The sequence below is a fragment of the Stegostoma tigrinum genome, chromosome 22, assembly GCF_030684315.1.
Source record: "Stegostoma tigrinum isolate sSteTig4 chromosome 22, sSteTig4.hap1, whole genome shotgun sequence".
In the NCBI taxonomy this organism is placed as follows: Eukaryota; Metazoa; Chordata; class Chondrichthyes; order Orectolobiformes; family Stegostomatidae; genus Stegostoma; species Stegostoma tigrinum.
Genome location: NC_081375.1, coordinates 2,896,756 through 2,912,525, shown reverse-complemented (window position 1 = coordinate 2,912,525; position 15,770 = coordinate 2,896,756). Strand labels below are relative to the sequence as shown.

Here is a 15,770-nt window from a genome sequence, read left to right as displayed (position 1 = left end):
CCGACCTGACACACACACCGACCTTACACATGCACTGACCTTACAGGCACACCCCGACCTGACACCCGCACCGACCTTACACACACAACAACCTGACACACACACCGGCCTGACACACACACCGGCCTTACACACACACCGGCCTTACACACACACCAACTTTACACATGCACTGACCTTACAGACACACCCCAACCTGACACACGCACTGACCTTACAGACACACACCAACGTTACACACACACCGACCTCACACACACCCCGACCTTACACACACACTGACCTACCCACACACCGACCTTACAGACACACTGACCTGACACACACACCGAACTCACACACACCCTGACCTTAAACACACACCGACCTGACACACACAACGACCTCACACACACCCCGACCTTATCCACACACCGATCTTACACACACACCGACCTTACACACACACCGACCTTACACACACCGACCTTACACACACACCGACCTGACACACACACTGACCTTACACACACACTGACCTGACACACACACTGACCTTACACACACAAACCAACCTTACACACACACCGATCTTACACACACACCGACCTTACGCACACACTGACCTTACACACACAAACCGACCTTACACACACACCGACCTGACACACACACCGACCTGACACACACACCGGCCTTACACACACACTGACCTTACAGACACACACCAACGTTACACACACACCGACCTCACACACACCCCGACCTGACACACGCACTGACCTTACACACACACCGACCTGACACACACACTGACCTTACAGACACACACCAACGTTACACACACACCGACCTCACACACACCCCGACCTTACACACACACTGACCTACACACACACCGACCTTACAGACACACCGACCTGACACACACACCGACCTTACACACACACCGACCAGACCTGACACACACACACCAACCTGACACACACACCGACCTGACACACACACCGACCTGACACACACACCGGCCTTACACACACACTAACCTGACACACACACCAACTTTACACACACACCGACCTTACACACACCGACCTTACACACACACCGACCTGACACACACACCGACCTGACACACACACTGACCTTACACACACACTGACCTGACACACACACTGACCTGACACACACACTGACCTTACACACACAAACCAACCTTACACACACACCGATCTTACACACACACCGACCTTACGCACACACTGACCTTACACACACAAACCGACCTTACACACACACCGACCTGACACACACACCGACCTTACACACAAACCGACCTGACACACACACCGAACTGACACACACACCGACCTTACACACAAACCGACCTGACACACACACCGAACTGACACACACACCGATCTTATACACACACCGACCTTACACACACACCGACCTTACACACACACCAACCTGACACACACACCGACCAGACCTGACACACACACACCAACCTGACACACACACCGACCTGACACACACACCGACCTGACACACACACCGGCCTTACACACACACTGACCTTACAGACACACACCAACGTTACACACACACCGACCTCACACACACCCCGACCTGACACACGCACTGACCTTACACACACACCGACCTGACACACACACTGACCTTACAGACATACACCAACGTTACACACACACCGACCTCACACACACCCCGACCTTACACACACACTGACCTACACACACACCGACCTTACAGACACACCGACCTGACACACACACCGACCTTACACACACACCAACCTGACACACACACCGACCAGACCTGACACACACACACCAACCTGACACACACACCGACCTGACACACACACCGACCTGACATACACACCGGCCTTACACACACACCAACCTGACACACACACCAACTTTACACATGCACTGACCTTACAGACACACCCCAACCTGACACACGCACTGACCTTACACACACACCGACCTGACACACACACTGACCTTACAGACACACACCAACGTTACACACACACCGACCTCACACACACCCCGACCTTACACACACACTGACCTACACACACACCGACCTTACAGACACACCGACCTGACACACACACCGACCTCACACACACCCCGACCTTAAACACACACCGACCTGACACACACAACGACCTCACACACACCGACCTTACACACACACCGACCTGACACACACACTGACCTGACACACACACTGACCTGACACACACACTGACCTGACACACACACTGACCTTACACACACAAACCAACCTTACACACACACCGACCTTACACACACACCGATCTTACACACACACTGACCTTACACACACACTGACCTGACACACACACTGACCTGACACACACACTGACCTTACACACACAAACCAACCTTACACACACACCGACCTGACACACACACCGACCTTACACACAAACCGACCTGACACACACACCGAACTGACACACACACCGAACTGACACACACACCGACCTTACACACAAACCGACCTGACACACACACCGAACTGACACACACACCGACCTTACACACAAACCGACCTGACACACACACCGAACTGACACACACACCGATCTTATACACACACCGACCTTACACACACACCGACCTTGCACACACACCAACCTGACACACACACCGACCAGACCTGACACACACACACCAACCTGACACACACACCGACCTGACACACACACCGACCTGACACACACACCGGCCTTACACACACACTGACCTTACAGACACACACCAACGTTACACACACACCGACCTCACACACACCCCGACCTGACACACGCACTGACCTTACACACACACCGACCTGACACACACACTGACCTTACAGACATACACCAACGTTACACACACACCGACCTCACACACACCCCGACCTTACACACACACTGACCTACACACACACCGACCTTACAGACACACCGACCTGACACACACACCAACCTGACACACACACCGACCAGACCTGACACACACACACCAACCTGACACACACACCGACCTGACACACACACCGACCTGACACACACACCGGCCTTACACACACACCAACCTGACACACACACCAACTTTACACATGCACTGACCTTACAGACACACCCCAACCTGACACACGCACTGACCTTACACACACACCGACCTGACACACACACTGACCTTACAGACACACACCAACGTTACACACACACCGACCTCACACACACCCCGACCTTACACACACACTGACCTACACACACACCGACCTTACAGACACACCGACCTGACACACACACCGACCTCACACACACCCCGACCTTAAACACACACCGACCTGACACACACACCAACCTGACCTGACACACACACACCAACCTGACACACACACCGACCTGACACACACACCGACCTGACACACACACACCGACCTGACACACACACCGATCTTACACATACACTGACCTTACACACACACCAACCTGACACACACCGACCTGACACACACACCGATCTTACACATACACTGACCTTACACACACACCAACCTTACACACACACCAACCTGACACACACCGACCTGACACACACACCGACCTTACACACACACCGACCTTACACACACACACCGACCTGACACACACACCGATCTTACACATACACTGACCTTACACACACACCGACCTGACACACACACCGACCTGACACACACACCGACCTGACACACACACCGACCTTACACACACACCGACCTTACACACACACCAACCTGACACACACACCGACCAGACCTGACACACACACACCAACCTGACACACACACCAACCTGACACACACACCAACCTGACACACACACCGACCTTACACACACACACCGACCTGACACACACACCGACCTTACACACACACATCGACCTGACACACACACCGATCTTACACATACACTGACCTTACACACACACCAACCTGACACACACACCGACCTTACACACACACCAACCTGACACACACACTGACCTTACACACGCAGTGACCTTACAGACACACCCCGACCTGATACACGTACCGACCTTACACACACACACACACACACACACACACACCGACCTGACACACACACCCCTGTGACACACACACCGACCTGACACGCACACCCGTGACACACACATTGACCTGACACACACTGACCTGACACACACTGACCTGACACAAACACATCGACCTGACACACACACCGACCTGACACACATACCGACCTTACACACACACCCCTGTGACACACACACCAATCTGACACACACACTGACCTGACACACACACCCTTGACACACACATCGACCTGACACACACTGACCTTACACGCACACCGACCTGACACACACATCCCTGTGACACACACAGACCGACCTGACACACACACCCCTGTGACACACTCACCAGCCTTACACACACCAACTTACACACAACACCGACCTGACACACCTACCCCTGTGACACACACACTGACCTGACACACACACCGACCTTACACACACACCGACCTGACATACACACCGACCTGACACACACACCGACCTTACACACACACCGGCCTTACACACACACCGGCCTTACACACACACATCAACCTTACACACGCACTGACCTGACACATGCACCGGCCTTACACACACACCGACCTGACACACACACCGACCTGACACACACACACCGACCTGACACACACACCGACCTTACACACACACTGACCTCACACACACCCTGACCTTACACCACACTGACCTACACACACACCAACCTGACACACACACCGACCTTACACACGCACTGACCTTACAGACTTACCCCGACCTGACACACACACCGACCTGACACACACACCAACCTTACACACGCACTGACCTTACAGACTTACCCCGACCTGACACACACCCCGACCTGACACCCGCACTCACCTTACACACACACCAACCTGACACACACACCGGCCTTACACACACACCAACCTGACACACACACCAACTTTACACACGCACTGACCTTACAGACACACCCCAACCTGACACACGCACTGACCTTACACACACACCGACCTGACACACACACTGACCTTACAGACACACACCAACGTTACACACACCCCGACCTGACACACACACCGACCTTACACATGCACTGACCTTACAGGCACACCCCGACCTGACACCCGCACCGACCTTACACACACAACAACCTGACACACACACCGGCCTGACACACACACCGGCCTTACACACACACCGGCCTTACACACACACCAACTTTACACATGCACTGACCTTACAGACACACCCCAACCTGACACACGCACTGACCTTACAGACACACACCAACGTTACACACACACCGACCTCACACACACCCCGACCTTACACACACACTGACCTACCCACACACCGACCTTACAGACACACTGACCTGACACACACACCGAACTCACACACACCCTGACCTTAAACACACACCGACCTGACACACACAACGACCTCACACACACCCCGACCTTATCCACACACCGATCTTACACACACACCGACCTTACACACACACCGACCTTACACACACCGACCTTACACACACACCGACCTGACACACACACTGACCTTACACACACACTGACCTGACACACACACTGACCTTACACACACAAACCAACCTTACACACACACCGATCTTACACACACACCGACCTTACGCACACACTGACCTTACACACACAAACCGACCTTACACACACACCGACCTGACACACACACCGACCTGACACACACACCGGCCTTACACACACACTGACCTTACAGACACACACCAACGTTACACACACACCGACCTCACACACACCCCGACCTGACACACGCACTGACCTTACACACACACCGACCTGACACACACACTGACCTTACAGACACACACCAACGTTACACACACACCGACCTCACACACACCCCGACCTTACACACACACTGACCTACACACACACCGACCTTACAGACACACCGACCTGACACACACACCGACCTTACACACACACCGACCAGACCTGACACACACACACCAACCTGACACACACACCGACCTGACACACACACCGACCTGACACACACACCGGCCTTACACACACACTAACCTGACACACACACCAACTTTACACACACACCGACCTTACACACACCGACCTTACACACACACCGACCTGACACACACACCGACCTGACACACACACTGACCTTACACACACACTGACCTGACACACACACTGACCTGACACACACACTGACCTTACACACACAAACCAACCTTACACACACACCGATCTTACACACACACCGACCTTACGCACACACTGACCTTACACACACAAACCGACCTTACACACACACCGACCTGACACACACACCGACCTTACACACAAACCGACCTGACACACACACCGAACTGACACACACACCGACCTTACACACAAACCGACCTGACACACACACCGAACTGACACACACACCGATCTTATACACACACCGACCTTACACACACACCGACCTTACACACACACCAACCTGACACACACACCGACCAGACCTGACACACACACACCAACCTGACACACACACCGACCTGACACACACACCGGCCTTACACACACACTGACCTTACAGACACACACCAACGTTACACACACACCGACCTCACACACACCCCGACCTGACACACGCACTGACCTTACACACACACCGACCTGACACACACACTGACCTTACAGACATACACCAACGTTACACACACACCGACCTCACACACACCCCGACCTTACACACACACTGACCTACACACACACCGACCTTACAGACACACCGACCTGACACACACACCGACCTTACACACACACCAACCTGACACACACACCGACCAGACCTGACACACACACACCAACCTGACACACACACCGACCTGACACACACACCGACCTGACACACACACCGGCCTTACACACACACCAACCTGACACACACACCAACTTTACACATGCACTGACCTTACAGACACACCCCAACCTGACACACGCACTGACCTTACACACACACCGACCTGACACACACACTGACCTTACAGACACACACCAACGTTACACACACACCGACCTCACACACACCCCGACCTTACACACACACTGACCTACACACACACCGACCTTACAGACACACCGACCTGACACACACACCGACCTCACACACACCCCGACCTTAAACACACACCGATCTTACACACACACCGACCTTACACACACACCGACCTTACACACACCGACCTTACACACACACCGACCTGACACACACACTGACCTGACACACACACTGACCTTACACACACACTGACCTGACACACACACTGACCTTACACACACAAACCAACCTTACACACACACCGACCTTACACACACACCGATCTTACACACACACTGACCTTACACACACACTGACCTGACACACACACTGACCTTACACACACAAACCAACCTTACACACACACCGACCTGACACACACACCGACCTTACACACAAACCGACCTGACACACACACCGACCTGACACACACACCGAACTGACACACACACCGATCTTATACACACACCGACCTTACACACACATCCCTGTGACACACACAGACCGACCTGACACACACACCCCTGTGACACACTCACCAGCCTTACACACACCAACTTACACACAATACCGACCTGACACACCTACCCCTGTGACACACACACTGACCTGACACACACACCGACCTTACACACACACCGACGTTACACACACACCGGCCTTACACACGCATCAACCTGACACACACACCAACTTTACACACGCACTGACCTTACAGACACACCCCAACCTGACACACGCACTGACCTTACAGACACACACCAACGTTACACACACACCGACCTCACACACACCCCGACCTGACACACACACCGACCTTACACACACACCGACCTTACACACGCACTGACCTTACAGACACACACCGACCTGACACACACACTGACCTTACAGACACACACCAATGTTACACACACACCGACCTCACACACACCCTGACCTGACACCACACCGACCTTACACATGCACTGACCTTACAGGCACACCCCGACCTGACACCCGCACCGACCTTACACACACACCAACCTGACACACACACCGGCCTTACACACACACCAACCTGACACACACACCAACTTTACACATGCACTGACCTTACAGACACACCCCGACCTGACACACGCACTGACCTTACACACACACCGACCTGACACACACACTGACCTTACAGACACACACCAACGTTACACACACACCGACCTCACACACACCCCGACCTTACACACACACTGACCTACACACACACCGACCTTACAGACACACCGACCTGACACACACAACGACCTCACACACACCCCGACCTTATCCACACACCGATCTTACACACACCGACCTTACACACACGCCGACCTTACACACACCGACCTTACACACACACCGACCTGACACACACACTGACCTGACACACACACTGACCTTACACACACAAACCAACCTTACACACACACCGACCTTACACACACACTGACCTTACACACACAAACCAACCTTACACACACACCGACCTTACGCACACACTGACCTTACACACACAAACCGACCTTACACACACACCGACCTGACACACACACCGACCTTACACACAAACCGACCTGACACACTCACCGAACTGACACACACACCGACCTTACACACACACCGATCTTATACACACACCGACCTTACACACACACTGACCTTACACACACAGCGACCTTATACACACACCGACCTTACACACACACTGACCTGACACACACACCGACCTTACACACACACACCGAACTGACACACACACGTATCCTACACACACACCGACCTTACACACACACAGATCCTACACACACATCGACCTTACACACACACACCGAACTGACACACACACACCGATCCTACACACACACCGACCTTACACACACACACCGACCTTACAAATACACCCAAATAGCAGGTTCCCATCACTAACTTACCCCATCGGAACATTTTCTCTCCAAACGATTCAGTGACTCATTCAAAGCCTGAAATTGGAGAACAGAAACTACAGTGAACCTTCTATCGAGAATAACTTATTCACACCGTTAATAATAACCAGTACCCACCGTCGGTAATAACCCAGTACCAACCGTCGGTAATAACCAGTACCCTCAAGTTGATATTAACCAGTAAACACCGTCGATAATAACCAGTACCCTGAGTTGATATTAACCAGTACCCACCGACGATAATAACCAGTACCCACCATCGATATTAACCAGTACCCACCAACGATAATAACCAGTACCCACCGATGATAATAACCAGTACCCACCGTCGGTAATAACCAGTACCCACCGTCAATAATAACCCAGTACCCACCATCGATAATAACCAGTACCCACCGTCGGTAATAACCAGTACCCACTGACGATAATAACCCAGTACCCACCATCGATAATAACCAGTACCCACCGTCGGTAATAATCAGTACCCACTGACGATAATAACCAGCATCCACCGTTGGTAATAACCAGTACCCACCGACGATAATAACCCAGTACCCACCATCGATAATAACCAGTACCCACCGTCGGTAATAATCAGTACCCACTGACGATAATAACCAGTACCCACCGTCGGTAATAACCAGTACCCACCGACGATAATAACCCAGTACCCACCATCGATAATAACCAGTACCCACCATCAATAATAACCAGTACCCAGCGTTAATAATAACCCAGTACCCACCGTCAATAACAACCCAGTACCCACCGTCAGTAATAACCAGTACCCTCAGTTGATATTAACCAGTAAACACCATCGATAATAACCAGTACCCTGAGTTGATATTAACCAGTACCCACCGACGATAATAACCAGTACCCACCGACGGTAATAACCAGTACACACCGTCGGTAATAACCAGTACCCACTGACAATAATAACCAGTACCCACCATCGATAATAACCAGTACCCACCGACGATAATAACCAGTACCCACCGACGGTAATAACCAGTACACACCGTCGGTAATAACCAGTACCCACTGACAATAATAACCAGTACCCACCATCGATAATAACCAGTACCCAGCTTTAATAATAACCCAGTACCCACCGTCAATAATAACCCAGTACCCACCGTTGGTAATAACCAGTACCCTCAGTTGATATTAACCAGTAAACACCGTCGGTAATAACCAGTACCATCAGTCGATAATAACCAGTAGCCACCGTCGGTAATAACCAGTACCCACTGACGATAATAGCCAGTACCCACCGACGGTAATAACCAGTACCCACCGTCGGTAATAACCAGTACCCACCGGCGATAATAACCAGTACCCACAATCGATAATAACCAGTACCCACCGTCGATATTAACCAGTACCCACTGTCGATAATAACCAGTACCCAACGTCGGTAATAACCAGTACCCTCAGTTGATATTAACCAGTAAACACCGTCGATAATAACCAGTACCCTCAGTTGATAATAACCAGTACCCACCGACGATAATAACCAGTACCCACCGTCGGTAATAACCAGTACCCACCATCGATATTAACCAGTACCCACCGACGATAATAACCAGTACCCACCATCGATATTAACCAGTACCCACCGTCAATAATAACCAGTACACAGCGTTGGTAATAACCAGTACCCACCGACGATAATAACCAGTACCCACCGTCGACAATAACCCAGTACCCACCATCGATAATAACCAGTACCCACCATCGATAATAACCAGTACCCTCAGTTGATATTAACCAGTACCCACTGTTTGCCCACTGCAGGCCTCTTCTCTCGCAGAAGCTGATCTGAAATGCACTGTGGCTGTTTGAGCTGATGGTTTCTGACTCAAATTCAGAATGCATTTGACTAAACAAGTGAATTCTGCTGTTGATGGGAGGCAGTTTGAAGCATACTCGAGTGATCATCCTCTCTAACTCCGACCAGACCTGAAACGTGGTCTGAACATTTCTGCTGTCACTGAGCCTGTGTATTTCAGAACCGAAAGAGCCTCAAATGCAGTAAATCAGCAACAAAAACAGAAGTTGCTGGAAAAGCGCAGCAACTGCCCCAGTTCTGGGGAAGGGTCACCGGACCCGAAGCGTTAACTCTGATTTTTTCTTTACAGATGCTGCCAGACCTGCTGAGCTTTTCCAGCAACTTCTGTTTCTGTGGCTGTGTATTTGTTCAGTTCATTGAAGCTTTGAGGTTTGAGCAGAGTCCAGGTTGATTCCCTGTCTCACCCACCTCAATATTTTTCTGATGGAGTTGGTCTTCCTGCAGAAGTTGGCTGGTCATCATATTGAGCCTCTCACACTCACCCTGCAGCTGGAGAATGTGGTTCTGCAACTGATTCTGCAGTTCCTGGTCCTGCAAGAAATGAAAGAGATGTCACAATGTGGAGGAGGATTGAGCAGGTGGTGAGGCAGGGAGGACTGGTGGACAATGGAGGCATGCACATTAGAGAGGGGACAGTGGATGACAATGAGGTACAGAGATGGATATGGGTCTGTTTGCACGTTGCCATGTTATCTCTCGGCTTGGTCTGTGTTAGTCTTAGTGCAGAGAACAGAATATCTGATAGAGAAACACAGGGAATTGAAGGTTAGGAGGAAAATGCTGGAAAACTGAAGTGACGATGATCAGCCATGATTTCATTGAATCAGAGCAGACTCAATGGGCTGAATGGCCATAATCTGATGGATATCCTACATCGAATGGATCCAGAAAGATGGAAATAAACAAAAACCGTGTTAAATAGCTTTGTCAGCACATGGTAAAAGTTAATATATTCATCTGCAACGATACCAGTGAGTGGATTACAATGAGGGCAATGTCATTGGAAAATGGTTCAGGGACAGAAAGCAGAAGATGCTGCTGAACAGCTTGGATTCTCACTAAAGGAAATATAAAGTGTTGTTCAGTCTTCGGCCGATGACTCTATACTGACCTGAGCTTCAGTGCGCAGGGCACAATTTCAGCGTTTGCAAAACTAAAGGGTGATAGCGCGAGGAAAATGCCAGGAGCATATAGACCTGGTGGAATCCTTTCTTTTATTCATTTGCAGGATGAGAGCATCACTGGCTAGGAAGCATTTATTGTCCATCCCTAATTGCCCAGAGGGCAGTTCAGAGTCAACCACATTGCTGTGGGTCTGGAGTCACATGTAGGTCAGACCAGGTAAGGATGGCAGTTTCCTTCCCTAAAGGGCATTAGTGAACCAGATGGGTTTTTACTGACGGTCGACAAAGGATTCATGGTCATCATCAGACTATTTTTATTCCAGATATTTATTGAATTCAAATTCCACCATCTGCCATGGCGGAGTTCAATCCCAGGTCCCCAGGGCATTATCTGGGTCAGTGGATTAACAGTACAGCGATAATACCACTGGGCTATCACCTCTCCAATGAGCCGGCAGCTGGGAGATAGACCATAAGACATAGGAGTGGAAGTAAGGCCATTCGGCCCATCAAGTCCACTTCGCCATTTAAATCATGGCTGATGGGCATTTCAACTCCACTTCCCTGCACTCTCCCTGTTGCCCTTGATTCCTTTTGAGATCAAGAATTTGTCGATCTCTGCCTTGAAGGCATCCAACGTCCCGGCCTCCACTGCACTCTGAAGCAATGAATTCCACAAGCCCACCACTCTCTTGCTGAAGAAATGTCGTCTCATTTCAGTTTTAAATTTACTCCCTCTAATTTTAAGGCTGTGCCCACGGGTCCTCGTCTCCCCACCAAACGGAAACAACTTCCTAGCATCCACCCCTTCTAAACCATACATTATCTTGTAAGTTTCTATTAGATCTCCCCTCAACCTTCTAAACTCTAATGAGTACAATCCCAGGATCCTTAGCCGTTCATCATACGCTAAACCTACCATTCCAGGGATTATCCGTGTGAATCTCCGCTGGACACGCTCCAGGGCTAGTATGTCCTTCCTGAGGTGTGGGGCCCGAAATTGGACACAGTATTCTAAATGGGGCCTAACTAGAGCCTTATAAAGCCTCAGAAGCAATTTTTTTTCCTCCTGCCCCCTCACCTCTGCCCTTGCTCCCTCCTGCCCCTCTGTCAATACTGTCAAATAGTCTCTTTTTTAGGAAGAACAAAAAGAAGAATCTTAAAACATGTGGTGGAATGGAAAACTGGGAATGTTTGTGCAGAAATCTCTGATATCAGTAGGGAAATCTGTGAAGGTGGTTAAAATCCTTGATTTTATTCAGAGAGCAAATGTGAGAATGCTGTGCTAAATTTTGTGAAACATGAGACAGTGTGAATTTTCAGCAGAAAGAATGAAGGAGAGATTTGATCAGGATGTTCAAATAATGAATCAGTTTGGTGGAGCAAACAAAGAGACCAAACTGTAATAGGATTGGTCATTAGAGGAGGATAACGGGATTTCTGATCTGAATAACACTGTTCATATGGCGGTGGAAGTGGACTTTTAAAATGAATTGGGAAATACTTGACAAGCAGAAATGTGAAAGATTCTGGGAAATGGGGGTGACTGGGATAAGTTGGTCAGCCTTATCTTGGGGTCAGTACAGGAAAATGTACTGAATGCCCTTTTCCTGTTTGGTGAATCTTTAGCTGAGGATGGGATGTGATGTCCCAACACAGCTCATCATAAACAGATTCCAAATTCCAAGGCCGTGGCACAGCGATCAATCTTCCTCATTAATGCCCTTTGCAGTGTGTAACATTTCTGCAGGCCCTGCTGCCACGTTGATACCTTCGCTAGTAAAATTCCTCATTTCTATTTGTTTCCTGACCTTGTCTGAGGGGAAAAGTAACAGGCATGGAATTCCGAGGAAGGGTCACTGGACCCAAAACATTAATGTGGATTTCTCCCCACAGATGCCGGTGAGCTTTTCCAGCAACTTCTGTTTGTGTTTGTAAACAACGGAGGTGGCTCTGGCAAAGTGAAGGTGTAAGTAATTGTCAATGCTGTTTAACACAGTGGCCTTCCCTGTGCTCCATCCCAATACTCTACCTTCACATTGCCTTCGGTTGAGTCTACGAGGCTGTTAACCGTATTCTGCAATTTCTGGAAACGCTGGCACAGATTGCTGGCATCTTGACTGACATCTAAACTGCAGACAGGGCAGGTGACTTCAGTCTCCAGACCCAGGCTCATTCCCAGCAGCGCACAGGAAGAGCTCATGATTTTCTCCAGGACTGGCCCTAATTTATCTAACTGATGGGGAAAACAAGACAGAATTATTTCACAGCCACATCCTTCAACCAAACCACAATTACACGGAGGGCCTGGACCTGATGATACTCTGCACTGAGACAGAGAGTCTGAACGCTCAGATACACTCTGAACCACAGCAACATTAACATGGGGTCCACCAGTAACAACAGACAGACACTCTGTTGGGGTCCAGGCACTTAATTTGTTTGTACAAATAGATTGCCCTTTCTCCAACTCAGGGATCACTGGATAGCAATCAGGAGCAGGATCCCTCCTGACATCCCCTTTCCATGAAACCATAACTTGTAGAAGAAAGGCAGGCCATTCTGCCCATCAAGTCTGCTTTGCCACTCAATGAGGTCATGGCTCATCTGATTATCCTCAGCTCCAACTTCCTGTTTTTTAAAAACCCAGATTAAAAATCTGTCCATCTCAGCCTTGAATTTACTTAATGAGCCAGCTTCAGCAGCTGTCTGTGGTAAAGAATCCACAGATTCACTCCTCTCTGGGAGAAGAAATTCTTCCCCACCTCTGTCTTCAGTGTGCACCCCCCCACCCCCCATTTCTGTGATGATGTTGTCAGGTCCTAGTCTCTCCCACATGGGAAATAACTTTTCTGCAAACACTCTGTCAAATCCACTCCCCCCCCCGCCCCAAACGATGTTGTATGTTTCAGTAAGGTAGTCTCACATTCTTCTAAACTCCAATGGATCCCGGGCTGATTACCCCTCCTCTCTGTGCAACACAGGGATCACCGGACAGCGATCGGGAGCAGATCCCTGCCTGATTCTAACCTCCCTCTCTAACCCAGAGATCACTGCACAGGGATCGGGAGCAGGATCCCTGGCTGATTTCCTCTCTCTGTCTAATCCTGGGATCCTCTTGGGTGGAAAATTTCAAAAATTCACCATCCACTGAGTGAAGAAATACATCTGCAACTCAGTCGTAAATAGCCTGTCCTTGTCCTGAGAGTGTGACCCCTGGCTCTAGAGTCACCAGCCATGGGAACCATCCTATGACTGTCGATCCTGTCACATCCTAGAACAATTCTGTAAGTTTCAGGGAGATCCCTCTCATTCTATGAAACTCTAGAGAATACAGACTAAAGTTAATCTGGTGAGCCTCCACTGCACTCCCTCAGCGTCATATCAATCCCTTACTTCAATAAGGAGGACAGAACTGAACACAATAAGCTCTCATTAAAGCTCGATACAATTGCAATAACATAACCTGACCACTGCACTCCAATCCCTTTGCCTTCTTAACTGCTTGATATATCCACATGCTCACTTTCAGAGACTCATAGACAAGGCACCCAAATCCCTTTGGACATTAACACTTGCCAACCTCTTA

At 50.0% G+C, this 15,770-nt stretch overlaps 1 protein-coding gene across 4 annotated transcripts in view; it reads right to left on the bottom strand.

Moving 5' to 3' along the window:
• LOC125463854 (glutamine-rich protein 2-like) overlaps positions 1-15,770 on the bottom strand; it is a 136,680-nt gene that overhangs the window by 47,809 nt on the left and 73,101 nt on the right. For all 4 annotated transcript variants that reach the window (XR_009447059.1, XM_059653566.1, XM_059653565.1 and 1 more), the window contains exons 9-11: positions 14,214-14,417; positions 11,466-11,588; positions 9,191-9,238 (exon numbers count right to left, since the gene is read on the bottom strand). Coding sequence is in view for 3 of the 4 variants with exons in the window: in XM_059653566.1 (XP_059509549.1) it covers positions 9,191-9,238; positions 11,466-11,588; positions 14,214-14,417 (375 nt within the window). In the remaining variant the exon portion in view is untranslated. The remainder of the gene's footprint in view (positions 1-9,190; positions 9,239-11,465; positions 11,589-14,213; positions 14,418-15,770) is intronic.